Raw genomic sequence first — 25,190 nt, forward strand, 5'->3', positions numbered from 1 at the left:
GTGCATTTCAACAATACCTGCAGCATTTGCTTCTATCTCTGATATAAAGTTCTCCTTCAAGAGCTGATGTAGTAATGTTCCAATATTATTGAGGTTTAACGTAGAACATTCATACTTTCCACCAAGTTTATAACATACCATCCATCTCTGTTGTGAGTTTATTTTAATCTTCTCTAAGAGTCTCATGAAAACCTTACCGAAATGTTTGTGTAAGTAGTCTCTGTTTGGTTCATCTAAAGCTTCGATGTTAAAGTCAATGAGTCTATTGCCTGTCTTCACATTCTCTTCCTATTCTCTTCATCTTTCTTTAACCATCTCTCACCTTCTTTTGGTTTGTCGTCAATGGAATGAATGACATCGTTAGCTTTGCGAACTTGTTCTATAGCACTTTTAAACATCTCTCTTCTCTGTTGTTTCAGTGTGTCGTCTCTTCTTCTTGTTTCACCAACGTTTGCATTTGTTATGTCAAACATCTCACGCCTTACTTCATGAGAAAGAGCTTTACGAGTATGACCAACGTTCGCATTTGTTATGTCAAACATCTCACGCCTTACTTCATGAGGTATTGAACGTCTATGATATAAGTCAATAGCAACGTCATTTAAAGGAAATGCTCTTGCATTTATGAACTCATGAATTCTATCATAAGTTATTTCACCATTGTAGTCATTGAGAATGTCAGCGAGTGCTTTTTTGTTTGTCGCGTAATGTTTTGCAACTTCTATGTTAGCTTCTGTTAGAAGTTGTTTTATTTCCGAGTGTTCTAACTTAGACAACTTCCGATACATCTTTAGTAGGAAATAAAAAAATATTTTTTGAAAAAATTAGATTAGATTTTTTTAAATTATTTTTCAAAATAATTTAATATTTTTATTTTAATGAAACACATGCAAGATTGCAAGTTCTTTTCATACAATGCTCTCGCTACTGTCATCAAGAATGAGTTCAATGGTGCTTCAAACGTTAATGTTATCTTTAACAAGAAGTTTGTGAAAGAATCTAAGTTTGGTCAGTATGTCAGACCATTAGCTATTGTCATTGACCGCAAACGTTATACTTCACAAGAGTTAGCAGTAGTTTTGAAACAAAAGAGTTTCTTCGTGAATGTCAAAGATACTCATTATACTGTCATAAAGAACTCTAACATTGACTTCTTCAGTATTGCTTTAAATCTTTCCGAACAGAAAGAATATAAGAAGGGTGAAACAAATGTGAAATATTATTCTTCATCTTTGAAGACAATAACGAACAAAGATGTTATACAGAAATTCTTACCAAAGGTTGAAGAAGCTTCTATTGACATTGACGAAGGAAGTGAAATGGTTGAAGAAATAGACCCTGAAGCTATTTAAGCAAAAATATATTTTTGAATAACTGATGGTGTCACCACGTCACCATGTCACCAGGTTAATTAACTTCTCTGAAAAATGATGACAACATGACATTTTGACAATACAGCAGGATTAATGCAAAAATGAATGTTATCGTTAATGTTATCGTTTATGTTATCGTTAATGTTATCAGTGTCGAACATAATTGACATGGAGCATTTATGTTATCGTTAATGTTATCGTTTATGTTATCGTTAATGTTATCGTTAATGTTATCAGTGTCGAACATAATTGACATAGGATTCATGACTTCTTCGTAAATGAGTGTAAATATAGCACAAAAATAATTTTTAGGTGAAGAGGTGAGATCTCACCCGTTTTTTCACCTCTTTTTTCACCTCATTCTCTCTTCGTTAATGTTGTCGTGACTTCATCGTTAATGTTGTCGTGACTTCATTCTTCCTCTTTGAAGTTATCGAAATATTCTGTTATTTTTTCCTTCAGTAATGTTAAGTCTTCTTTGAATGTAAGTATTGTGCAACCTTTGATGTCATAGTGTGTTTGAGGAAGAGTATTTTTGACAATTTCCTTTATTTGCTCATTCGGTGTCATTGAAATCGGTAAGTTTTCACGATAGAACCAGTTTCTGTCAGATTTATATATTTTAGCTAAGTCATAAAAGCTCTTGTTGTTTCTTCTGACTAAATGCAACATAACCATATCTTTATCTTCTTCTTTCTCCAATTCTTCAGTATATATCATATACCTATAACTCTTTTCCTTTCCTTTTGGTACTGAACGTGGTATTCTTTTCTGTATGCTTTTGTCTTTGGATTCAATGACTTCATCTTTTGCTTTATATAGTTCATCTAACATCATGAAAATATAACAAGCATAACGAGGTGAAGCCCACATTGCTACAGCGTTTACTAAAAGTCTATGAACATAATAACCTTTCAAACAAGGAGCCAAATTCTTGCGATTTTCATACGGAATCTCTTCATTCTGCAAAGCAATCATATGAGGAAATTCTTCTAAAAGTTCTTTTGTCTGTTGGTTTTCAAACCAATGATATGCTTGCTTTGTAGAACGAAGAGCATTCATTATACTTTGCATTTGGTACATATCGTCTTTGACTGAACGAATGAGACGTAACTGTTTGTTATACTGTATGTACTCGTATTCTTCATTTATGGCTTCATGAACGATAGCAGTTGTTGTGTTCTCTGATGTTGACATTACTGTCTTTACATACAAGATAAAAATTTTTGTTAGGAAAAAATTAGCGTTATTTTCTGACTTTCACAAAAGACAAAAATAAACGCTTTACATGTATTTTTCAGCAACTTCGTCAAATAATTTTATAGCTTTATCTATCTCATCTACTTCAAACGTTTCTTTACCTTTTATGGGAGCACCATACATTTTCTCAAACTTTTCGAGTAGTTCTGTTTCTGCGGCTCTCATATCATTAACGAACACAACTTGACTCTATTGACTGTACTGTCATATCTTTGAGTTATATTATATGTTCTTCCTATCTTATATCTCTTTGTATTGAAGTCCTTCGGTTTCTGAACGATGTAAAGTAAGCCTTCACTGCAACGTTCCGTATCGAATGAACCATAAGTTATGAAGTTATATCCAACAACAGGGTCAATCCACAGAAGAATTATTGGTATAAGACTTTTGTCAATGAGATATGCTGTAGTTCCATAGAATCTTACCGATATCATGAGCTCAGGATTTCTTGTCAAAATTTTCTGAGTAGAAGCAATTCTAACCCAGTCCTTTGTTTTCTTTCCAGAAGGTGTTATAATGTCTGACAAAGAATATTTGTTGTATTTCTTACAGTATCTTACGTTTAAATCACCAATTCTAACCACTTTGGTGTCATTGTCAATCTTTCTTACTGTTTCAAACTCAATGTTTGACATTACTGTCTTTACATAAAAGATAAAAAAATAAATAAAAATAAAACTAACTTTATTTTTATCTTTTATGAAAATTCATGAAATTTGGTCATTTTCAGCAAAAATAATGTTTAGGTGAATAGGTGAGATCTCACCCGTTTTCTCACCCGTTTTCTCACCTGTTTTTTCACAAGCGTTTTACATGAATTGTACGATGTATATTTGAAATCCTAAACAATTTCGTAGCTTCTATTTCTTCTTTTAGTACATCGAATGTTTTAATCATGCCGAAAGTCTCTTTATATTTCTTCTTGACGTCAGACAGAAGGAAATCTTCTGCTGTTGAATAGTTTTTATTAAGAAATGTTAACATATCCATTTTATCTTCTGCTGGCTTTTCTGTTTCTTTCTTTAAGTCTGCATAGTCGTTTCGCATTCTTTCTATCTCTTTGACTGAGTAGTTATATTTTCTTATTGCTGCTTTACATTTTGAACATTGCGGCATCATTTTTGCGTTATACATTGAAATAAAACCAGCTAGAACAACTAAGGCGTCAATGGTTTTCTTTAACTCAAAAGCTGCTGGTTTTATCTGTTCATTCCATACCTTACCTCTTCTATCTTTATCTCTTATCTGCCATACACATTTTGCAACTAATGAAACAAAGTTGTCGTATGTCTTAAATTCTTCGGATTTGTAAAGGTCAGAAATATTTTTATAAACCATGTCGCAATCTTTGTCCATAACTTTATGGTTACAATGATATCCTAGAAACTCATAGTTTACCTTTCGTATGAACTTCTTTATTTCTACCGAGTCAGTTGCTTTGACTTCAATTTCGTCAAATTCGGGAATGGTTAGTTTTTGTTGCTGAATTTCAGGTAGTTTAGGTAAATGGTCGATGAGGTCCTGCATGTCATAAAGATATTCTTCATTTTCTTCATCCTGTGCGGTACAGTCTAAATTACTTGTTAACAGTTCTTGCTTTATCTTCTGGATTTTTGTTTCGAAAGTATATGAAGAAGGAATGAAGTTTTTCATCTCTACCAACATTGACGTAGGATTCATGACTAGCGAGTTTGGTGCTGTAGTTGTGGCTTGAATTGTTGTTGTGCCGATTGTTGAAATCATATCTTTTATACAAAATAAAAAAAATAAATAAAAATAAAACTAACTTTATTTTTTCTATCTTAAGGAAATTCATGAAAATTCATGAGGGTGAAAAAAGAGGTGAAAAAACGGGTGAGATCTCACCACTTCACCTAAATTTATTTTTGGTGTAAATTTATGATAAAAATAAATGGTACCATTAATGATATCATGACTGTTCTCATTCATGTCTGATTTACATCTAATGAAAAAGTTTAGAAGAATTTTCTTATTCTTTCTGGCATATTTTTGTCTTTCCAGTACTCCCGCTCTAATGGTCCCAGATGTGTTGGCTTTGACTCTCTCAAGTTCTTAGATGGTATAACATCTTCAACGCCTCCTTCATATCTTACTTTATAAGTGTCATCGTTTATGTTATAGCCAAGTATTTCAATAACCACTCCTCGCTTTGCTTCGTCAATGGTTTCAGCAAGTTTGCCATTACTACTTTCGACTAATTTATGACGAGGGTAAAACGCAATAGAGTCGTCAGCAGCTTTTATAAGATATCCATTACCTCGCGTAGAGTCTACGATATAATAGTTTCTACTTAACCTTAAACGTTTCTTTGTCAACGGGTTGTCGTCAAGAACTACACGAACTTTTGTACCAGGAATGAGGGTAAATTGTGTTGAATTTCTGATATTTTGTGTTTGGCTTCGTTTCTTTTGTATATACTTTTCTTCTTGTTGTTGTGTCATTGAATTTGGTGTATGTCCTGTTGTAGAATGTGTTGAGGAATTATATACTTCGAGAAAATGTTTCATTGTTTCTTCGGTAAAGTCTCGCTCTTGATTTAAATCTCTGAGAGTCTTATGAAGCGGTTTATGATGCCGAGTATGTTATGGTTATGGTCTTCAGTAGTGTAGTGAGTTATGTTATGCTTAATGAGAAATTCTGTGATTTCGTTGCTGAGGTATGCTGAATCTGGTCTGATGTTAAAGTACTTGGGCTATGTTCTGCTACAAACTTTTGTAAAACTCTTAACACTTCACGAGTTCCTTTATTCATTGGATATGCATATGCTTTACGAGTGTTAACATTTATGAAGATGAGGAATGGTTTATGTCCTCCTTTTCTGCTTTGAATGAGAGTGTCAAATTGGTATGCGTCAGGAGTGTTGGAGTAAATTGGTAAAAAGTAGTCGTAAGGATTTATTTTTGTTTGATGTACAACATTTTTGTCAAAGAACCTTTTCACTTCAGCTCTGTTAGTAAATCCCGAACTCTTTGCTGCTTCATTGAACTTCTTAAATGACCTCCATGGATGTTGTTCGAATACTTCTTTCAAGCTCATTTATGTAAAGTTAAAGATTTCATTGAACGCGGTAAGCCTAGATCCTTTGAGTCAAGGCTCAAGTGTGTTTATTGAACGCGGTACCATGCGAATATAGTCACAAATGGTGGCATATAATCTGCACCCGAGCCTGTTGGATTTGTTGTGAAAGTGTGTGAATGATTTCCTCCTGGTTCAGTTGGTCGAAAAGTCTTTTTTGCCGAATGGTTATAATCTGGAGATAAAACGTCATTGCCAGCACAATATTCTGAGTTGTATAATGGATGGTCTCTTAATGAGTGACTATGGTCACCAGAAAAGTTTGTAGTTCCTGTATGAGTGTGCGGTGGAAGGTTTGCTTCTTTAATTTTCTTCGAACCACCTGTTTGATTTGAAGAGTTAGCACAGTATAAGAATTTGTCTACAATCTGCTGCCATGTACCAAAACCCAGAACTGTTGCTGGATTTGTTGAGTTCATTGATGTATAAATAGAACCAACAGGATATAATGTTCGAAGTATTTCAGTCTTTAATGTTTGAAGCTCTGTTTTGTCAGCTTTACTATCTAACATTGCTGGTAGTTCGTATGCTTCAAAGTTTCTGGCATGATCTTCGATATTCCTGCAACTCTTATCTAAATTGTTAAGAGTATCTTTTACGCTTGTACTCGGATTCTCTAAAGGTGCATTTGAACCCAAATCATAGTTCAATATTATGTCGTCTGCTCTAACAGTAGTGAAGGATTTATGTGTATGTTCTTTGTCAGCTTTACTATCTAACATTGCTGGTAGTTCGTATGCTTCAAAGTTTCTGGCATGATCTTCGATATTCCTGCAACTCTTATCTAAATTGTTAAGAGTATCTTTTACGCTTGTACTCGGATTCTCTAAAGGTGCATTTGAACCCAAATCATAGTTCAATATTATGTCGTCTGCTCTAACAGTAGTGAAGGATTTATGTGTATGTTCTTTGTCAGCTTTACTATTTAATGTAGCTTGAAGTTCATTTATATCGGAGATATTGTGTTTATGAGATTTCAAAACTTTGTTCATTGCTTCGAGTTCAACTTTGAATGTTTCATTCATCCAAAGTCATTCTCTTTAGACCCTAACATTTATACAGAACTTGTAGAACATTATACAAACGAGGCTTTATGTTTTCCTGTTAAAGTTATGGATTGGATTCCTATGGACGGTTCATTCTCAAAGAATACAGATAGTTCAAGTGCAACATTTACAGCAGCTTATACGCCTATTAATGTTAAAAGTATTTGGGCACTATTTAGAAAGAAAGACAACTATTATGTTAATTTTGAGAACCCTAAGTTTAAATATCTTCAGCTTTCCATGGGAGCTTATGGAAATATGCCTGCAGAACCTGAAAAATCATATGGACCTGTATTTTATGAAATGGTTGCGAACGCTTGCAATACAAACAATGATATGATAGGATTTAATGAAGATGTTATGAGGTCATTGGTGGATGATGGTAGTGTGGAACATAAATGGGATAGCTATGACAACACACATTTCTTATGTGGTTTTCCAACAGAAGTGGACTTTTGCTTCCAGCAAGGTCAAACATCTACTGCTCCAATAACATACAAATTGTCTGTTAAAGGACCTATTGAACTAGCAACTGAAAATGTACCAAAGCCACTTATTGGATTTATGAGGGATTGTTGCTTTGCCATTCAGGTGCGTGCTAATGGCATACCAATAATAAGACTTGACGACTATAACTTAGCAACTGACGACAGTGAGGAATAAAGGATGAACGTTTATTTTTAAAGCTTATAAATGAGTTCTTCATCAAGCTCTCGTGAACCTTCACCATCTATGAAACAAACTTTACCAAACGATTATGGAGCACCTATTGAATATTTCTTACGAGCTGCACAATGGCAAAGAGCAGTCTCACCAAGGTTAGGTGTTCCACCAGCTCCTGTCAAAAATAGCATTTGGTCAAGTCCTTATATAAGATATGGTCTCCCACTAGGTTTGCTAGCTACAGCAGGAGCAGTTATGATGTTGAAAAGAAATAAAGCAAATGTTGTAAATAATACTGAAGTAGCTGAAGTTAAACAAACTCCAACACCTTCACAAGCAAAACCTTCAATGACTCCTGAACCTATGGAAGTACAAACTCCTGTTCAAAAGTCAACTCCTAAACCGACTCCAACATTTAAACCAGAACCTACTCCTCAAATAAATCGTAAAACTCCTGCGTTTCCTTACTGAAAAAATAACGTTATTTTTATTTAATATTAAAATTTTTATTTGATTGAAATGACAAATAAAGTCACTGAAGCAATGAAACAAAAGTTTTTGGTAGAATACATTAAATCAGGAACTATTCCAGAAGGTTTTTACATTCATACTATGAAGGATGGTAGAGTTCAGTTTAGAAAGATAAAGCAACCATTAGATAGAGAAGGTATATTAAGGAAGATTAAACTTCATGAGGACAACATTGCTGAACTTAAGAAGAAGTTAGAAGAGTTGGAGAAAGGAAGAGAGTTATAAAGCAATGAATTCAACAGGGTGAAAAAAGAGGTGAGATCTCACCACTTCACCTAAATTTATTTTTGTGCTATGTTTTCATACGTGTGAGGGTGGTGATATCATTTATTTTTAAGTTTATTTTTTATTTTACTAAAAATTTTTATTTGGATGTAATGACAGAACAAAAGCAACTCATACAAATCAAAACATATAACAAACATACATTTAAACATTTATTCTTCCTTCCTGAGCATAACATGTTCTTTCAAATACATCCGAGACCAGTTGACTTTTCATTGACTGTGTATAAAGATAGAAATAGTTATATCATTAAACCATACGATGACGAAGGTAAGTTATGTAAATTGTACGTTAAGAAGTTAGAGAAAGTTTATGGCTTCAAGTATGACTACAATAGGGTTAACACTGATGATGAAGATATTGAGGAAAATTTATGAGAACATTAGTGAAGTTGTTAGTGAGAACGATAGTGAGGTGAAATTGTTGGCGGCTTTGTAAATATTTAAGGTTAAGTTAGTTTTTGCGTTCATGTTGTAAAATATATGTTAACGGTTTTGTAAAGTGTCAAATTCACAAGTACTGGGTAAGGTGGAACGCAGTGCCACCATACCCAAGACTTGTATACTAACTACAAAATGGTTTGAATGTTATACGACAACACAATTTGAATTCGACTTTCTCGAATTCAACGCAGCAACCATTCATATCATTGCTCTTTACCTTTCCGAACAACAACAAGACCTCGCAGATGGAGATGTTGTTACTGTCGTCATGAAAACTCCTGAACAATTCGGAAAAAAGAAGTCTCTAATTGCCAAATTCGTTCCAGGACATCAGCTTTTCCAACGCACAGAAGTCTTCTGTATTCCTGGAACTAAGTTCTTTGTCAGGAGCGAACTCAAAGAAAGATATAATGTGTCATTCAATTACACATTATATAATGTTTTCGACCCAGAAGAAGGCTTCTTCCCAGAAGCAATGGAGGAGGAAGAAGAGGAGGAGGAAATACAAGACTCTATCCAAGAAGAGTCCTCCGAATTCACACCAGAAGACTAACAATTTTCCGAATAAAAACTTCATTTATACTAAACATCTTCGGGGCTAGAGGGCGCAACGCGCCTGGAAGCCCCACTTACCTGACCTAAAATCGAAAATTTAATAAAGGAGAGATAAAATTATTGTAGTATTCAATTGAAAAATTTTATAAAATAAGGAATATTGGTAAACAAATAAGTTTCATCAAAAAAAAGGAAAATAAAAATATAAAAATTGAAATAAAAACAGAAATATAAAATATTTTTAAAATGCAAAAAAGTTTCATACTAATCGTTTTTGTATAATATTTATCATTGAAAGATTATTGAAAGATATTTTGAAAGAAATCGAAAGAGTTAAGAAATATTGAGAAGAAGGACAATTGAATGAATTTTTGGCCGATTGTGCTATGCAAAGTTGATGATAATTGCAGGAAATTTTGAGATTTTCGAGGTTTTGGAGGGTGTGAGTACTATTATATGTAATAGTATCTCACACCCTCCAATTCATCCTATGGCGTCGAGAAAATTTTGGTGAAATGCGACGACATTTCACCAAAATTTCTCGGCGCCATATAGAGAACTAGAGTCTGCGAGGTACTGATTCTATCTATGTACCTCGCAGACCCTAGTTCTCAGCCAAAATGGCTAAAAATTGCTCGTATTGTTTGCCATGTAAACTGTCACTTTTTGAGGAGATTTGACGTTCTGTCAAATCTCCTTTTTTCGTATATAAGAATAAAACGAGTCCTCTCAAAAATGTCCGCCTTTTGAAAGACTTGATCCTCATCCTAAAGTTATGCAAATTAACCTCAGAAATTCAAAATTTGCATAACTATATAATTATTTCTCTGCAACGAATGCATCAACCATCAACGTAGATAATACACCATTTACATGGTTCAATTCAGATTAATAAATGATAAAACAATACGCAATGCCCAACAAACAGTATGGAGTCCATATTTGGAGAGAAGTGATATCATTTATTCAAAATATTTTCGGTTTTAATAATAATTGGTTGCATGTATTTGACTGATAAAAAATGTAAAATTTCGGATTGCAAATTGAAAATTGAATGAAAATTGATGTCATAATGATCCGAAATTGATATCTCTTTCAGACGATCCATTCGGATTTTATGTAGGATAAGATCACAAAATAGCAATGGTATGCCTTCATTATGATGGCATATCTAAATTATTCTTTCAGTTTCATTTTCGTATAAGCTCAAAAGGAATGTTTACGATTTTGATCATTTAAACTCATCTTTCTCATTGATTTTTTGATCTGTTAAGCCTTATGTTACATTATTTTCTTTTGAAAATGAAATGTGCTGTGATTTTCTCTGTTTTGTCATTTTTTGAGGTAAATAAACTTGGAACGTTGATCTTATGCGTTTGACTTGCAATAATGCAAGCATTTCATATGATTCTTTGATAAAATTCGAGATCAGAATTAATCAAAAGATGTAGCTAACTGAAATTAGTAAGTTTATTTCTTATTGGCTAGATAAAGCAATATGATATGAATTATCAAATTGAGATATCTTAGATTTTGGGCAGCTAAGCGACCAAACGATGTTTGTTTTATTCTTCTTCTTTACTACCTTAATAGGATGTATCGGTCCAAGAAAGCCAAATGCTGAGCAATCCAGCTGGGAAGAGTACGAAAAGAAGATGGGAGGAAAAGATAATTGTCATGGTTCAATTTGTTCAAAAGAAAAACCTGCACCAGCAAGCCCTGAAGTAAAAGAAGTTGATAAGCCGAAGAAAGACTTATGATATCCATAACTCTTTAAGCTTAGAAGAACTTTAATTTCAAAAACTTATCAAAACAACTTTATTACAGTTTGAAATATGTTCCAAATTGTAAATCCTATATACTTCAACCTCATTCAATACTATCTTCTTTGATTTGTACAAATTAAATAGTTTATGTTTTTTAACATTCATTGCTTGTTATATTTTTGCAGATGCTTGGCTACCAGTTGTTATAATAGATGCAATCTCTTTGATTGGTAATCTAACAATGAGGTCTTGAGGATTTGATCTCTTTTTTTAGAATTTAATTAATGATTTCAACATAAGATATATGTGTGTGCCATCAAGGTCTTCAAAAATCTATCGAACACTGTATCTTGAAAAAAATTAAGGAAATCAAATTTAAAATAAAAGCATAGCTTTGATAATTGTTTACAAAATAATCTACTGGCAGTTAGTTACTCTTTTCCTTTATGCAGCGTGGCTTCAAATTCATTCCGCCGCAAATTAATGCAAGAAGGAAATAAAATACAATGAAGATTACAAGGAACCAGAATAAAAGCTCCTTGTAGTATTTGCAACGCATTTGATTCTTTAACTGAGTTGATGCCTGCTTGAAATCTTCACTATTTGATAATAACTGCTGGGATTTATCATCAAGGTCTTCGAGCTGATTTCCACGGCTGTATGCTTTCGTCATTGCATCTGTTAACTCTGCTTGTGTTTGTTCTAACGTTTGTTGAATAGCTTTTGTCTTGTATGCTGGATTAGCAAAAGATCTTGTAAATTCGCCGAATGCTTCTTGGAATTGCTTATCGTATATATGACTTGTAGGAGTTACAGTCGATCCACCGATTGTTGGACCCCAACGGTGAGAAATAGCATCTAAATAATTAAGAGGGACTCTTCTGTCTTCTGTTTGAGGTGTTACGCATACAAATATTAAAGATGAAAGAGAAAGAAATGAAAATATGTAATTTGATGAGATAACTTGTTCTGTTTTTGCAGATGCTTGAGGTAAGAGCTTAAGAACCTCCTTTTCGAAGTCAGCCTTATCAACAACTAAAGATGCAATCATTGTTCTGTCCTTAACAACAGCTGCATAAAGAATTGTCATTATAAAAAAATGATTTAATGGGATTTAAATGATTCTATTGCAACTGTTTATAAATTTATTCGCCCTTATTTCGCTGCTAATGCTGAAATAAAAATTTTCAAAAAATTGTTATTGTCACTTCTCAAGCTAAAGGCATGAAGAATAGTGTTCTATTGTGAAAATTTCATCGTATTGTTTATGATATATTTCATAGAACCTGCATAAATGAGGAAATATCTTCATATTCAATGAAATAGTTATTCTCCAAAGCAAGGAAAGCATATTTAGCACATATAGTAGTTATTCAATTGAAAGAACAAGTAAAATAATAAATAAATGAAATTTTATTTTGTTTATTATTATTTCCGTTTTGGAAATGAAATTCAAATAATTTTTGTGAATGTTGCGGGTAATAAATTAAATAGTGGATTTACTTAGAGTCAGATGAATAATATCTGTATGAATAAGAAGAATAGTCTGATGAATCTTCACCATCTTTCTTCTTTGATTTTTCTTTAGGCTTCTCCTCCTTCTTCGGTTCTTCCTTCTTTGGTTCTGGTTTAGGTGCTTCCTTTACTGGTTCTGGTTTAGGTGCCTCCTTTACTGGTTCTGGTTTTGGTTCTGGTGGTGGATTAGATTGTTTTGGTGGCTCTGGTTTAGCAGGCTCTGGCTTTGGCTTAGGTGGTTCTTGTACAGGTTGTGGCTGAGGAGCTGGTTCTGGTTTCTTTGGCTCTTCGTATGTAGATTCGATAAGTCCTTCCTTTAATTTATCCTTTGGCTTTTCTTGTACAACTGGCTTTGGTGTCTCCTTTGGTTGCTCCTTTGGCTGTTCTGGTTGTTTGTAAACTTCTGGCTCGGCTAATAAATCTTGTTTGACATTATCTTCTGGTTTTTCTGGATCGGATCCCTTTGAATTGTCAACATTAAGCTGTTGTTCTGTAACTCCTTTATCATTGTTATTATTCGATCTTTCGCAACTTCCGAATGGGCAGCATATAGCTTGCAAAACTCCAGCGATAATAACGACGATGCCAGCGCATATTAAGATCCAGAAGAATACCATAAGCCTGTGTGGTTTGTGGCATCTGAGATTTGGAAGATTTGCAATGAATTCTGCTGTTTGATTCTCATCCATACCTTTTGTCTGCTTGCCAAGCTACTTCAGATATGATGTTGATTGATTTGCTGGCGATAATCCGATCTCGTGAATCTTATTGCATCTTGATTTTGAAGAAAAGCTTGCTTCACAGCAGTATAATATAAATGTAGTAATTCCTAAAAGGCCTATAATACCATTTAAGAGTTTTATCTGATTCTTCTTTAAAAATTGATAAAATTGAGCAGCTGCTGAAAACACGATTTCAATGAGTGTGAGAACCCATGAGAATAGAACTACGTAGTATAAATCTTTTGCAAAGCCGTTGTTCTTGCTTTGTGGAAAATCATATCTGATTTTGGCCCACCAAACTCCACTTTCGATAAAAATACCGAGAGATCCTGCAAGAATTAAGCAAAAACCAATTATTAAGCATGCAACCATTATTCCATTAACGTGAACTCCTATTTTACGAGCGAGTTATTTATCTTTGTAAATTTTTATCCTTGACGATATTTCTAAGAAAAGTTTGATACAAAAAATGGTCATGATTAGAACAATCATTTAAATGGTTATCAGGATCATTTTTTATTTATCTGGCTCAAAATTAAATTATCCATTGAATCGTGGAAATAAAATAAAAAATTCAATAGTTTACAAATGGCAAAATAAATTTTTTATGAAAACAATGGATTTTAATTATCGGCAATATCGAAATACACTTCTTTTCTGGGAGTGGAAAGTGCCGATTCTTTTCTAAGAACAGAATTTTCTCTTTCAGATTGGATTAAAGATTCTTTTGTTATTTTTAAAGCGCTTCTAAGCTCTGATATACCTGCATAAAGTCTTTTTCTTTCTTCATTAAAGTTATCCTTAAACTCTGCGTAATTATCGATCGCCGAAGAATTTATCCTACTATGAGAAGATTCATTTGCTAATTTTTCCGCAGCTGAAACTGCTTTTTGTAATCTTTTGTGGATATCATTATCAGCTGGGAAGTCCTCTCCTGCTAAACAACAAATTGCTGATGCAGCATTTTCTACTTCTGCCGCTATTTGACTTCTTTGGGCTTCTAAATTGCTCTGAATTGCTGTTGAATTTTGAAACATTTTTGTTACATCACCAAGCTGTTTAGCTAGTTCTAGCACTCTCTGTTTGGATTTAGCAGCTTCTTCTTTATATGTTTTAACTGAACAATATATTTCTGTACATTTGGAATCAACTTTTGTAATAATTTCAGAAAATAATTTTTCAATTGTTGATAAAAATATATCTACTCTATTTGGAACATTAGCTATAGCTTGTTGATATCTAATAATTGTCTTATGCAGCTCATTCACTTGCGAACTCTCTCGAACTGCTGAGTTTTGCAATTCTTCATTTTCTTCTGCGATATTTTTAAGAGCTGTCTTTATTTGGAAGATTTTCTCCTTTCTAGAGTTTAATCGTAGTTTTAATTTATCAATGGAAGACTTCAATTGAGTATTTGACATTGATAATAAGTTATTTTCATTTCTAAGATTTTCTATTAAAGATTCATAGTTCAACGTTGCTTGAGTGGATTCTGACAGTGCTACTGATGTTGATTTTGCGTATTCATCATGTCGCTGTTTCTCTAGTTGGAGCTTATTCTTTAATTGTTGGTATTTTTCATCGCTACGGGATAGATCTTCTTTAAGATTTTTAATCTGCTTTTCTTGTAATTCAACTAGATTCTTAAGTCGATTAATCATTATTCGATTTTCGTTAATTTCTTTTGTTTTACAATTAATCACCTGAGTTTTGTTCTCAGATTCACGTAATATATCATCAACCATACTGCTCTGATGGTTCTGAACTTCAGAAAGTATTTCATTATGTTTTTTGATGTATTTATCTTCATTATTTTTAAATGATTCTTTCATTTCACGATATTTCCGACTAAGATTGTCATATTTTGTTGTAATTTCGTTTTCTCTTTGTTGATATTCTGATAACTGCTGCTTTAAATCCGTTACTTGCTTTTGTAAAATTTGTATTTCTCTTTTAGAAGCAAGATATTTGTTGTTTAAACTTTCGTTCTCGATTATAGTTTGTTCATATGCTGAATTTAAGTTTTTATAGTAGTTCTTATCTGAAGTTAAGTTTTTATAGTAGTTCTTATCTGAAGTTTGAATTTGAGTCTGAATCGTTGAGTAATGAGATGAAATTGAATTGGTAACTTTATCATTGGCATTAAATCTCTCTAGTTTTATCTTTGAATTCGTTGAAGCGCCTCTCTCAGCGCTTGTTTTAAACATTTTTGTGCTCAATTTATAACGTCTTTATAAAAATGAAGATTAAAAATTTAACAAATAAATGTGATTTTTTGAAAAATGGAAAAAATTTGGAATATTTAAAATCATCAAACAGTTTCTATTTTACAAGAGTAATATAAATTACATCTAAAAATATATTGATTTGTATATTATATTTTTATAAAATTTATTTTTTAAAAAATCAATTATATTTCATCAATACAATAAACAATTTACAAACAAAAAATACAAAAATATATCTATAATGCTAAATTAAATACTGGGAGATTCTAATTGAGAACATTTTGAGTGTTTCTTTGGAATTTTGATCAATATTCGGGGAATCAATGAGCATTGATATTGCCTGGTAAACTATTTGTCGCTGTCTTTCGGTAAGTCTGTCTATACTATCGAAATGTCCGATCTGAACTGCGATGCAAGCAGCAAAAACGTCAACACTAATGGAATCGAAGAATCCCAGGGTTACTTTGCAAGCAGGAACAACGATGTTCGCCCATAGGATCGAGCCATTCAGAAATTCTAAAGCTTCAGTAAAGACGTTTAAAAGTACTGAAATTTTTGAAGGGTCTGTCACCTTTTTCAACATATGGGTAATAATTGAGAGCATATCTTGAGCTATTGGATATAAATTGAGTTTTAATGACTCATGAAGGAATTGGATGAACGATTCGAACAGAGCATCATCGGAAGAGTTTGCAACGATTGTACCCCAGAATTCGTACGAAGAAGTGATAACTCTTTTATCTTTTCCGATATCGTAGATTTCCATGGGTATTAAATCAGCTATTACATGGGATTTAGAGTTGTTTGCCAACATCTCGCATTCCTGAGTCACAGCGGCAGTTACGTACGGTGGATTTTGGGACATTAAAGATCTAAATCCCTTCATTAGTTGGGATTGGATGGCGCTCTCCACGGAAAGATTACGCTCGTTCTGCTCTACTCTGTCTGTGCGATGGTAAATGCTCATTTCGCGTTGGACAGATTCAACAATTTGTTTGAACAAACAAACGACAAGGAAATAAAGGAACTGGTCCGGTATAGAAAAGTTCTTCGTGAAATACCCTATCATACTTACGAAATAGATTGTTACTGAAGAAATAATTTCTATGTTGGATAACGTCGAAAAAGCGAGAGCGCTCTGTTGCATTGCAAGAATCGCACGCTGTATACCACTATCTGACGATTGATCGAATGTTGGCAGTAGTTTGTGCATGAAAATTATAACATATTTATTAATCGACTGAGAAATACATTTGTTATGCAATCCTACGATAGCTACGAGTATATCTGTGTTGTGTGCGTTGAACTGTTCGTGGCATGTCTCGCTAAGTATGTTTAAAATGTCAAATGCGATAATAACTTTTGTAATGTCGTTCTTTTTGTAGCAAATCAGCTCGTTTTCTTCGACAGAAATACGTATCTCATACTCGAATAAATCCGCACGATTCGTGTTGAAATCAAAGTGATCTGGCAAATAATCTTCTGAAATTGTTTTGAGAGAAGTTTCATAGATCACATTGAAATACTTTGAAAAAGCTACAGGAAATGTCTTCATAACGATAATAAAAGTGTCTCTTATTATATTCAAACTTGTCAAAGATAAATTTTGATTAATAAGATCGACAATCAAGTTCAAGAATCCATCAGCGAACTCCAAACCTCTATCGGATGGAAGAACATATAACAAGGAAGCGTATAACTGTATTGCTCCGAAGAAAGAAATTTCATCGTAACTTTCCAAACCGTCTTTAATGATTTCACTGGTGATTTCTAGGGTCCTATCTGCATAAGGGAGGTAATTTTCTTTGCATGTTGCTGCAATTATTGCTAATGCTTTGAATATTGAATTTAATACGTCAATGTGATCAGTATCTACAATACTAAACAGGTATTCGACAAGTCCACTGCATGATTCGGGCAATGACTTTGGGAATAATGTGATTAATTGAGTAATAACTTCTAATGAAATTTTTGTGAGAAGAACAGATGTTTGAGCACTTGAAATCTGGATGAGTGCATCTATGAGACCATCAGTACTAAGCTTGTATGCCTTACTCCACATGTGGGAGAAGGCTTCTAATATTTCGCGAAATGTTTCAAGAGAAACATATCGAATCACGTCATTTTCAGATGTAAATGCTGCCATAAATATATCCATGTTCTCGTTTGGGAAGTAGCAGCCGTGAAAAGCCGTAACGTAATCACTGATGCATCCCATGAATAAAAAAGCTGTACAAATCGACTGAAATGTGTCTTCTTCGATCAGATTAACAAATTTCTGTATAACATGTGCGAAAAACTGATAGTAACCTTGGTAAATTTTGGCAAGTTGTCTTAAAGATACAATTCCGAAGCTATGAAGTGAGTAATCAACGAATGGACTGATTGTAGGGTCGAATGTCTCATCAATTTGTGAGATACATTGTAGAAATAGATCGAAAATTTGATCTGATTGTTCAAAAAAATAATCCGGAGAGACTTTGATAATACGAGTGATTAATTTCATTGCTAAACCGCGCGTAGACATTTGTGCATCGCCGTTTTGAACCAAAGAAATAAGCGGCGGAATTAATTCTTCAGCTCCGTCGCTAAAAATATTGCTGATCATGAGTTTATAAGCGGATAAATCTCTCAAAAGTATATTTAAATGAGGTTCTTGGAAAACAGAAATCGCTGATACGATCGAATCTATATAAACTGAAGTATCGAAGCTCGAACATGACGAATATATTATTCTAAAAACTGCAAGCGTAATATTCGGGTCTTGATTTTCTACTGACAATTTAGACGAAATTAAATCGTTGAGTTGGTTTACGTAGGTTGCGAGGGATAATAGCCCATTATTTATGAATTGCGCCAAACAAGATATGGAATTAGACACAACGCTTACATCAGATGAATTTGCAAGCTCCCATAGAGGAGAAATGAAATCATAGGTGATCCCATTTTGTTTGGACGCCTGGCAGACTAGAATAATGATATCACATGATAGTGTGCGCATTATTTCATTGTATTTATTGTTTGATATTACATGGAAAAGAATTTCTGCTATCTGACTGATGAATTCTTCAGTAAAAATGCTTGTATTTTCGTTTTTACAGATGAATATTAGCCTTTTTAGTAACACTGCCGAAGTTTTTTGAACTACAGTCGAAGGTAATTCTTGAATAATTTGGAGGTGCAGTTGAATTACTGAGTTAATATCTTGTTGAACTAGATGATTATAAACGTCTTCTTGCCGACTTTGATTTTCATTGTCGTCTGAAGTGCAACAAATGAGAATTAGTTTCTTGAAGTCTTCAAGATCCATAATTCTCACTAAAAAATAGTAAAAAATTTAGGATTCTATGAGCTCTATCAAAAATTTGTTAGGTTTATTTTAGATCCCCTCAATTAGTCTTTCCTCCCTTCAATTCCAATTTATTTTAGTGACTAATTTTCGATTTTTCCTATTCTTCATTAAACATAGATCAATTTATTTTTTAATTTCCAATTTGAATCAAATCGAAAATATCTTTATGTATTTTTGTTTAAATCTTATTTGTAATGCAGTAATATAAGGTTTGACTCCTTTCTGATACCTCAGAAAATTCCTCACTTTTTATAACGATTTGTGTTGGTCATTTTGATATACTCAAATATGCTCCTACTATCTAATAATTAATTCTCATTTTTTTCAATTAATTGACCTTTTCTTATGACTTTTACAGTTCTATTTCATTTCAGATCTTAGGCAAGATAATTCCTTTCCAGTATCTTTAATCGATTCTTCAAAAACAAGTCTTTGGAAAAACAGTGAACTATCGAAATTCCTAAGTGGAGCAACAATGATGATCAAGAAGAGTACAAATCAGTTTCAAACTTAATGAAATCTCTTCGTTCGATGCTACAAAGCTCAAACTTAATTTTGCACCGATTATATTTTATTAATTGCGCTATTCAATCGATTTAACTCACTTAACACCAAAGTTGACACAAGTGTATTCCAAATCTAATATCATGAATGCTTATTCAAAACAATTTCATTTGATTGTTTCAAATATGGCCCTTTATAGCTTCAAATACTATCTATAAACTAAAGATAGTGCAAAAATAAGAATCTATAATGTTTCTTTCTTATGGCTAATAATAATCTACTGTGTTGCATATGAACATCTCAAAAAACAAAAAATCAAGACTTTTCATAACTATTAACATTATGTATTTCCAATAGGAGAAAGACAGGAATCAAATCTTAGTTCAATTCGAACGATAAAATATAAAATAAGAAATATCTTGTTCAAATATTATTGGTCAAAATAAATTCGGTAAGTACTGTCTATTACTATTAATGCGCTCTATTATTCCTTCAAATTAAATAATAAAAATATTATTTAACATTTCTTTGAAGGAACGTTATTACATTATGTGAAAAAACTATGTTTGTAACAAAATTAATTGTTTAATCCGGGATCCATCACGAACAGGAGTAATCTGAATCGAGTTTCCGGACGAATCCGGCGACATGTATCTCACTCACAAACGCAGCGTGCTTAGCCGTTCCATCCCAAATGGGTCTTCGCAGGGCTTGCCATTATATGGGCTCGTTACTGGTTCCAAGCAATGCGTTCACCGCATGTTCCGCCAAGAAAACAATTAGCGCTCTCAGACTTTCCCACAGCCGTAAGACAGAGCAAGTCTATCAGTATGGTGGCTGTTACACATCCTCCATCGTGATGAATGGCTATCGTCCCGATTTCTGATGTTTACATGTGATTTGACCATTAAAAGGTGAGGTGAAATATTAATGAAAGAAATCAGTTAATTAACAGATATATGAAGAAAATACATCAATAATAATTTTCTGAATCATAAACTTTTTCAATATTGACTCGAAAACTTTGCCGCTACAATTATAAATCTTATATCAACCAGATAAAAAAATAAAAGAACTCCATACCAAAATGATGAGATAAAATAATGCAAACATTTATTCTATAAAATAAAACAATCAAATTAATTATTAAGTTTAGAGTCATTTTCTATTATTGACTTTGCACGAGATAAGTTTGATTCAGATTCAGCAATTGTTGACATGCTCGGCCGCTGGCTCATTGCCATTACAGCTCTATGTTGAGAAGCAACAACTTTACTCATTTCTGTGATATTCTTTTCGCGTTGTTCAAACAAAGCTTTAATAATTGCAACTAATTTGTGCAATTGATCGAGTTGCCCTTCAATATCATCTTCTGTAGGTTGCATGAAGTTTCCAACATTAGGGAATGTAGTTAATTCTTTTCTAACTGCATTTAAGATTCTTCTTTGTTTTTGAAGCAATGTTTCACTTTCAGATTCAACTTGAACTGTTTTGTCTGGATACAAATCCAGTTTCATTCTTGGATTCTTGATGAAAGGTGAGATATCTTCTAATCCTATTGCATTCAATACATCGTTAAACTTATTTAAGAACTGAGAAACTTTTTCAAAGTTATTGAGAGAACTGAATTTCGGTGAATCAGTCAAATCTTTGATTTCAGCTAAATCTGATTTCAACTGAGCTAGTTTAGCATTTTGAATCTTATTCTCACCAATAAGTTTAATATTATCGGTGTTTGACGTCTGGAGTTTCGAACCAATTTCGTCAAGCGCTTTTGTCTTGTTTTTGAGTTCATTTCTGAGATTTTCAATTGTTTCTTCATTTGATTTATTTTTGTCTTCAAGAATAGCAATATTTTGTCTTCCAGCTTTTTCTACATCTGTTAATTCTTGTATCTTTGCTTGCATCTTGAAGTTTTCTTGTCTGAGTTTTTCATTTTCATCTGATAATTTATCTCTTTCCGCTTCCAGATTATCGATTTTCTTTTCTCTTTCTGTGATGAGTTTTTCATGAGCTTCAATATTCTTAATTAACATTTTGTTTGCGCTGTCGGCATTTAATAATTGGTTGTATTTCTTTTCCATGTCTTTATGTTTTCTCGCTAATGTATTAAAGATCTCATCATCAGTTTGTTTCGACATCTGAATCCTTTTCATTTTTTCTTCATTTTCTTTTAATTCCTTTTGAATTGATTGCATTTCATCATTTGTTTTCTGTGTTTCGTGTAATTCATTGTCTCTCATTTCTTTGAGTTTACCATAAACATCAAACAATCTAGCGAGTTTCCTTTCTAATCTTTCTTTTTCTTTCTGAATCTTATTGTTTTTGTTTTCAGATTCATTTAGTTTTGATTTTAATTCATCAATCAAATATTGTTGTTGTTTTGATTTAAGAGAAAACTTTTCTATTATTGCTTGTTTCTCTTCTGCATGAGAATCATTTAAATCTGCAAGTCGTAGTTGTGCAGAATCTCTTTCACTTTTGATCTTCTGTATTGCAGATTCTAAATTATACATTTCATTTTTGTTTTTTAATTCTCCTTTTAATCTTTCTTCGTTTTCAATTGAAATAGAAGAGAGATGATTGTATTGATCACCTAAAAGTATTCTCATCTTAGCAAATTCTTCAAGGAAAGCTTCGTTCTTTGTTTCAAGTTCTTTTCTCGTATTTTCAAGATCAGATTTTAAATTTTTGTTATTTAGATTTAATGCAGCAATTGTTCTTAATGCATCAGCCTTGAACATTTCTAAGTCATTTATTGTGTTCAAAAGTTGTTGTTTTTCTGAATTTATTTTCTTAATTTCCTTATGCGCATTTTTCGCAATTGTTCGCTGCATAACGTCTGAATCATGAAGTTTCTTCTTAAGAATCTTAACTTTTACGTACTCAGGACTGTTAGTTTCTTCATCTGAAATTTCAGAATTTTCTTCTTGAAGTTGTGTCAGCATTTCTTTCAGTGTCATTGATTCTGACCTTAATACTGATAATTCTGATGCAAGTTTTTCTCTTTCTGCTTGAGTTGATCGTAATAATTTCGACAATCTTTGATAATCATTGTTTTGCTCTTGATTATTTCGTATTGTTTCATTCGCAGTGTCTAGTTTGGATTGTGTTTGTTTTAATTTATCTTGAAAAATTGATAGTTGCTGCTGCAAATCTTCGTATTTTTGTTGTAAATTAAAATCTTTTTGATTGTTTTGTTGAATTGTTTCAGAAGAATATAGCTTATTAGCATTATCTCGCATATACTGAGTAATTTCTTGTCTGTTTACAACTTGTATCTGTGGTAATGTAAAAATAATATATAGTTGATCATTTTCTTCGCGTCCAAATGGATTATTTGATATATCCAAACTAACTAATGTAATGTTATTCGTAAGCTTTTTGTATTCTTCATAGTCTTTTATTTTATTTGAACGAATACCTAAAAATCGAAGGTGTTTCAGATTTTTAATTGTTGATGGTATTGAATCTATCTTGTTGTTATTTAGAATTATTGTTTCTAAATCGACAATTTTCGTTAGTGGAGTAAAATCCGTAATTGAATTCCATGAAAGGTTTAATTTTTTCAATTTAAATAAAGAGGAAATGTTTCTTATGTTGGATATATTATGGCCAATTAAAGATAACTCTCGAATTGAGGTGTAACGAAATATCCTTTCAAGAATATTTATTTTTTTCATTGGTGGAGAGTAGTCATATACTGCAATTTTGATAGAATTTTCATTAGCATCGGGATTGCGCTCCTTTAAAAATTCGTCATTAAATGCGCAATTCATCCCTATTATCAAAATGAAGAAGATCTAAGTGAACTAGTAAATGATTATTATAATCAAAGAAAAAAGACATATTAATTCATCTAAAACTTGACATATTTTCAATATATTTTTATATGAACATAAATTTCTAATACAAGAAGTTTTAAGTGCACAGCATACTATATGATATCATTATTTTCTTTTCTCATGTTCTTAATATTCTGAATGATATCATCATTTGATATTTTTCTTACATTTATGATAAAAGCTTGCAAAGATTATTTGAATAGCATACGATGAGATAGAAGATATGTATTTGCTATGATTCCTTTAATGATTATTAAATTTTAGATTTCCCATATGCACAGTTTTGGAAAGGATTGGTCGACTACAATTATAACCATAATAGTTTATTGTTCATGGAATAGAATACTTAGAGACAATATTCTTTTTTCAAAAGACGACTTTTCTGTAATCTGACAATTTTTAAAATTCAATTCATATTTTCAAAATCAAGGTCTTTATTGATGCACATTTTCGATTAATATTATATATTTGGTATACTTCTACGTTACAAATACAAGCAAATCAAGAATTTCTTGCAATTTGACAACGATTATTTTTTAAAAAAGTGCAACACTAGGGTTGTTAGATTCCCGACGATAGGTGTCTTGGAAGATTTGCCTGGTGTCATCATAGTGTCTTTAAATCAAAAAATTTATTTTGGAGTTAGTTTTATTGATTTTTCAATAAAAAACATTTCTAAAACAAGAAAATAAAACGATAAAATATTTATATTTTATATAAGGATCTTATATATTTAAAATAAATATCATTTTATTTTTTTCATTGGTGTCTGTCAAACCATAATACACTATTCAAAAATTCAATGTGTCTTGCGGTTTCAAAAGACACCTTCAAATTGAACGATAGCACAGACACTATTGAATTTTACCCATTGTATTTAGTGTTTACCCTTTTTATTTTTAAGAATTAATGACTGAAACAGCCGTTTTGCTATGACCTCAATCACTTTTATTTATTATTTTAAATATTATTTAATTTTATTATTTGAATAGGCCAACTTATATTTGAGAAGCTCAATTTGAGACCACTTAATACATTGAAATATCATAAATATTGAAATATTAAAAAGTGTATTTCAAAATATTGAAATTATAAAAATTTATAATACTGAAATTGAGACAAATTAATAAATTCAATGTGTTTTTTTTGAAATAACTCTCAAATATTATTTTTTTGTTTATTTAATGATGAATAAATATGATTGCTTTAGTCAATCATAAAAACTAATTTAAGTTTAAAATAATGAAAGGATAATTTGATCGTTTTTTAAAATACAATTATTTTTGATGATTTGCAAGAATCTTTGAAAAGAATATAATATAGGTTCTATTTTTGTAAAATCTATCCAAATCATGTATTACATAAATTACGATTAAAACGATGAAAGAACCAAAAAGTGTGTTTTGTGTTTTGTTGTTGCGTGTTGGATGCGGGATCCTGTTATTTCCGAAATCGACAAAAAATTTGGAAATTTAATTTCCGAAATCGAAATTATATTAATGTTTTTAATATTCTTATATCAAAAGGATTAAAGTTCATTAAGAGAAAAACAATTCTTCTTCTTCAATCTATTGGCGCATTTATTTCTACACGCCAATAAGGAAGGGAAAATTATAAGACACCATGGTGTCTTCAAAACGCTAATTTTTGATATTTTTAACAACCCTACTGCAACACACTCGTGAATCAATATCAAAAATTGAGATAATGTAAATTGAAGATATGTTTCGACAAGTATTGACACTGTTGTCGACACACAATCACAATATTCTAAACTATGATCCTATATTCTCTGACTTTATCTTTAAAATATAAATATATAAATGAAATTGAGAGTCTGACAATATTTGCTAGAGAATTTTTGTTCACAATATTACTCATAAATATCATATTACTATGAGCTAAACATCTTGTTTTATAATGATTTAAAATTCAATCTGCGGTTCATTATTTTGTCAATGATAATAAATGAAAAATACTCAGTATTCAGCAGATAGGGTTGTTAA

General features: G+C 32.0%; 14 protein-coding genes and 2 pseudogenes across 16 annotated transcripts, besides 1 other annotated feature; 7 read left to right on the top strand and 9 right to left on the bottom strand.

Annotated features, from left to right (window-relative positions):
- Positions 1 to 8,824: part of a mobile genetic element that runs on past the window's edge.
- On the top strand, positions 879 to 1,083 carry TVAGG3_0825050 (uncharacterized protein; the record flags this gene model as incomplete). Its single annotated transcript, XM_051248227.1, has 1 exon — positions 879 to 1,083. A coding segment is annotated over one exon (205 nt), but the record flags the coding sequence as incomplete, so codon positions are not given.
- On the top strand, positions 1,096 to 1,352 carry TVAGG3_0825060 (annotated as a pseudogene). Its single transcript has one exon. A coding segment is annotated over exon 1 (257 nt).
- On the bottom strand, positions 1,785 to 2,207 carry TVAGG3_0825070 (uncharacterized protein; the record flags this gene model as incomplete). Its single annotated transcript, XM_051248228.1, has 1 exon — positions 1,785 to 2,207. One exon carries the CDS (start codon positions 2,205 to 2,207, stop codon positions 1,785 to 1,787), a length of 423 nt encoding a protein of 140 aa, XP_051083703.1.
- TVAGG3_0825080 lies at positions 2,658 to 3,268 on the bottom strand (annotated as a pseudogene). The gene has a single exon. A coding segment is annotated over exon 1 (611 nt).
- Positions 3,432 to 3,767, bottom strand: TVAGG3_0825090 (organellar and viral DNA polymerase type B; the record flags this gene model as incomplete). The annotated part of the gene is made up of 1 exon (XM_051248229.1): positions 3,432 to 3,767. The coding sequence occupies one exon, from the start codon at positions 3,765 to 3,767 to the stop codon at positions 3,432 to 3,434; it is 336 nt and encodes a 111-aa protein (XP_051083704.1).
- Positions 4,610 to 5,161, bottom strand: TVAGG3_0825100 (integrase core domain containing protein family; the record flags this gene model as incomplete). The annotated part of the gene is made up of 1 exon (XM_051248230.1): positions 4,610 to 5,161. The coding sequence occupies one exon, from the start codon at positions 5,159 to 5,161 to the stop codon at positions 4,610 to 4,612; it is 552 nt and encodes a 183-aa protein (XP_051083705.1).
- TVAGG3_0825110 (uncharacterized protein) lies at positions 6,842 to 7,438 on the top strand (the record flags this gene model as incomplete). Its single annotated transcript, XM_051248231.1, has 1 exon — positions 6,842 to 7,438. The coding sequence occupies one exon, from the start codon at positions 6,842 to 6,844 to the stop codon at positions 7,436 to 7,438; it is 597 nt and encodes a 198-aa protein (XP_051083706.1).
- Positions 7,469 to 7,909, top strand: TVAGG3_0825120 (repellent protein 1 family; the record flags this gene model as incomplete). Its single annotated transcript, XM_051248232.1, has 1 exon — positions 7,469 to 7,909. One exon carries the CDS (start codon positions 7,469 to 7,471, stop codon positions 7,907 to 7,909), a length of 441 nt encoding a protein of 146 aa, XP_051083707.1.
- TVAGG3_0825130 (uncharacterized protein) lies at positions 7,958 to 8,194 on the top strand (the record flags this gene model as incomplete). Its single annotated transcript, XM_001293121.1, has 1 exon — positions 7,958 to 8,194. The coding sequence occupies one exon, from the start codon at positions 7,958 to 7,960 to the stop codon at positions 8,192 to 8,194; it is 237 nt and encodes a 78-aa protein (XP_001293122.1).
- A 109-nt stretch (positions 8,825 to 8,933) lies between the features above and the next one.
- Positions 8,934 to 9,250, top strand: TVAGG3_0825140 (uncharacterized protein; the record flags this gene model as incomplete). Its single annotated transcript, XM_051248233.1, has 1 exon — positions 8,936 to 9,250. A coding segment is annotated over one exon (315 nt), but the record flags the coding sequence as incomplete, so codon positions are not given.
- A 1,532-nt stretch (positions 9,251 to 10,782) lies between these two features.
- TVAGG3_0825150 (uncharacterized protein) lies at positions 10,783 to 11,165 on the top strand (the record flags this gene model as incomplete). Its single annotated transcript, XM_001301906.1, has 1 exon — positions 10,809 to 11,012. The coding sequence occupies one exon, from the start codon at positions 10,809 to 10,811 to the stop codon at positions 11,010 to 11,012; it is 204 nt and encodes a 67-aa protein (XP_001301907.1).
- Positions 11,166 to 11,404: 239 nt separating this feature from the next.
- Positions 11,405 to 12,108, bottom strand: TVAGG3_0825160 (SNAP receptor protein; the record flags this gene model as incomplete). Its single annotated transcript, XM_001301907.2, has 1 exon — positions 11,446 to 12,108. The coding sequence occupies one exon, from the start codon at positions 12,106 to 12,108 to the stop codon at positions 11,446 to 11,448; it is 663 nt and encodes a 220-aa protein (XP_001301908.1).
- A 386-nt stretch (positions 12,109 to 12,494) lies between these two features.
- Positions 12,495 to 13,692, bottom strand: TVAGG3_0825170 (uncharacterized protein; the record flags this gene model as incomplete). The annotated part of the gene is made up of 1 exon (XM_001301909.2): positions 13,244 to 13,627. The coding sequence occupies one exon, from the start codon at positions 13,625 to 13,627 to the stop codon at positions 13,244 to 13,246; it is 384 nt and encodes a 127-aa protein (XP_001301910.1).
- A 152-nt stretch (positions 13,693 to 13,844) lies between these two features.
- On the bottom strand, positions 13,845 to 15,466 carry TVAGG3_0825180 (uncharacterized protein; the record flags this gene model as incomplete). The annotated part of the gene is made up of 1 exon (XM_001301910.1): positions 13,879 to 15,462. One exon carries the CDS (start codon positions 15,460 to 15,462, stop codon positions 13,879 to 13,881), a length of 1,584 nt encoding a protein of 527 aa, XP_001301911.1.
- Positions 15,467 to 15,560: 94 nt separating this feature from the next.
- Positions 15,561 to 18,850, bottom strand: TVAGG3_0825190 (armadillo (ARM) repeat-containing protein family; the record flags this gene model as incomplete). The annotated part of the gene is made up of 1 exon (XM_001301911.1): positions 15,728 to 18,793. One exon carries the CDS (start codon positions 18,791 to 18,793, stop codon positions 15,728 to 15,730), a length of 3,066 nt encoding a protein of 1,021 aa, XP_001301912.1.
- A 329-nt stretch (positions 18,851 to 19,179) lies between these two features.
- TVAGG3_0825200 (uncharacterized protein) lies at positions 19,180 to 23,119 on the bottom strand (the record flags this gene model as incomplete). Its single annotated transcript, XM_001301912.1, has 1 exon — positions 20,479 to 23,022. The coding sequence occupies one exon, from the start codon at positions 23,020 to 23,022 to the stop codon at positions 20,479 to 20,481; it is 2,544 nt and encodes an 847-aa protein (XP_001301913.1).
- Between the last annotated feature and the right edge of the window lie 2,071 nt (positions 23,120 to 25,190).

This window comes from Trichomonas vaginalis, chromosome VI (assembly GCF_026262505.1).
Source record: "Trichomonas vaginalis G3 chromosome VI, whole genome shotgun sequence".
In the NCBI taxonomy this organism is placed as follows: domain Eukaryota; phylum Parabasalia; order Trichomonadida; family Trichomonadidae; genus Trichomonas; species Trichomonas vaginalis.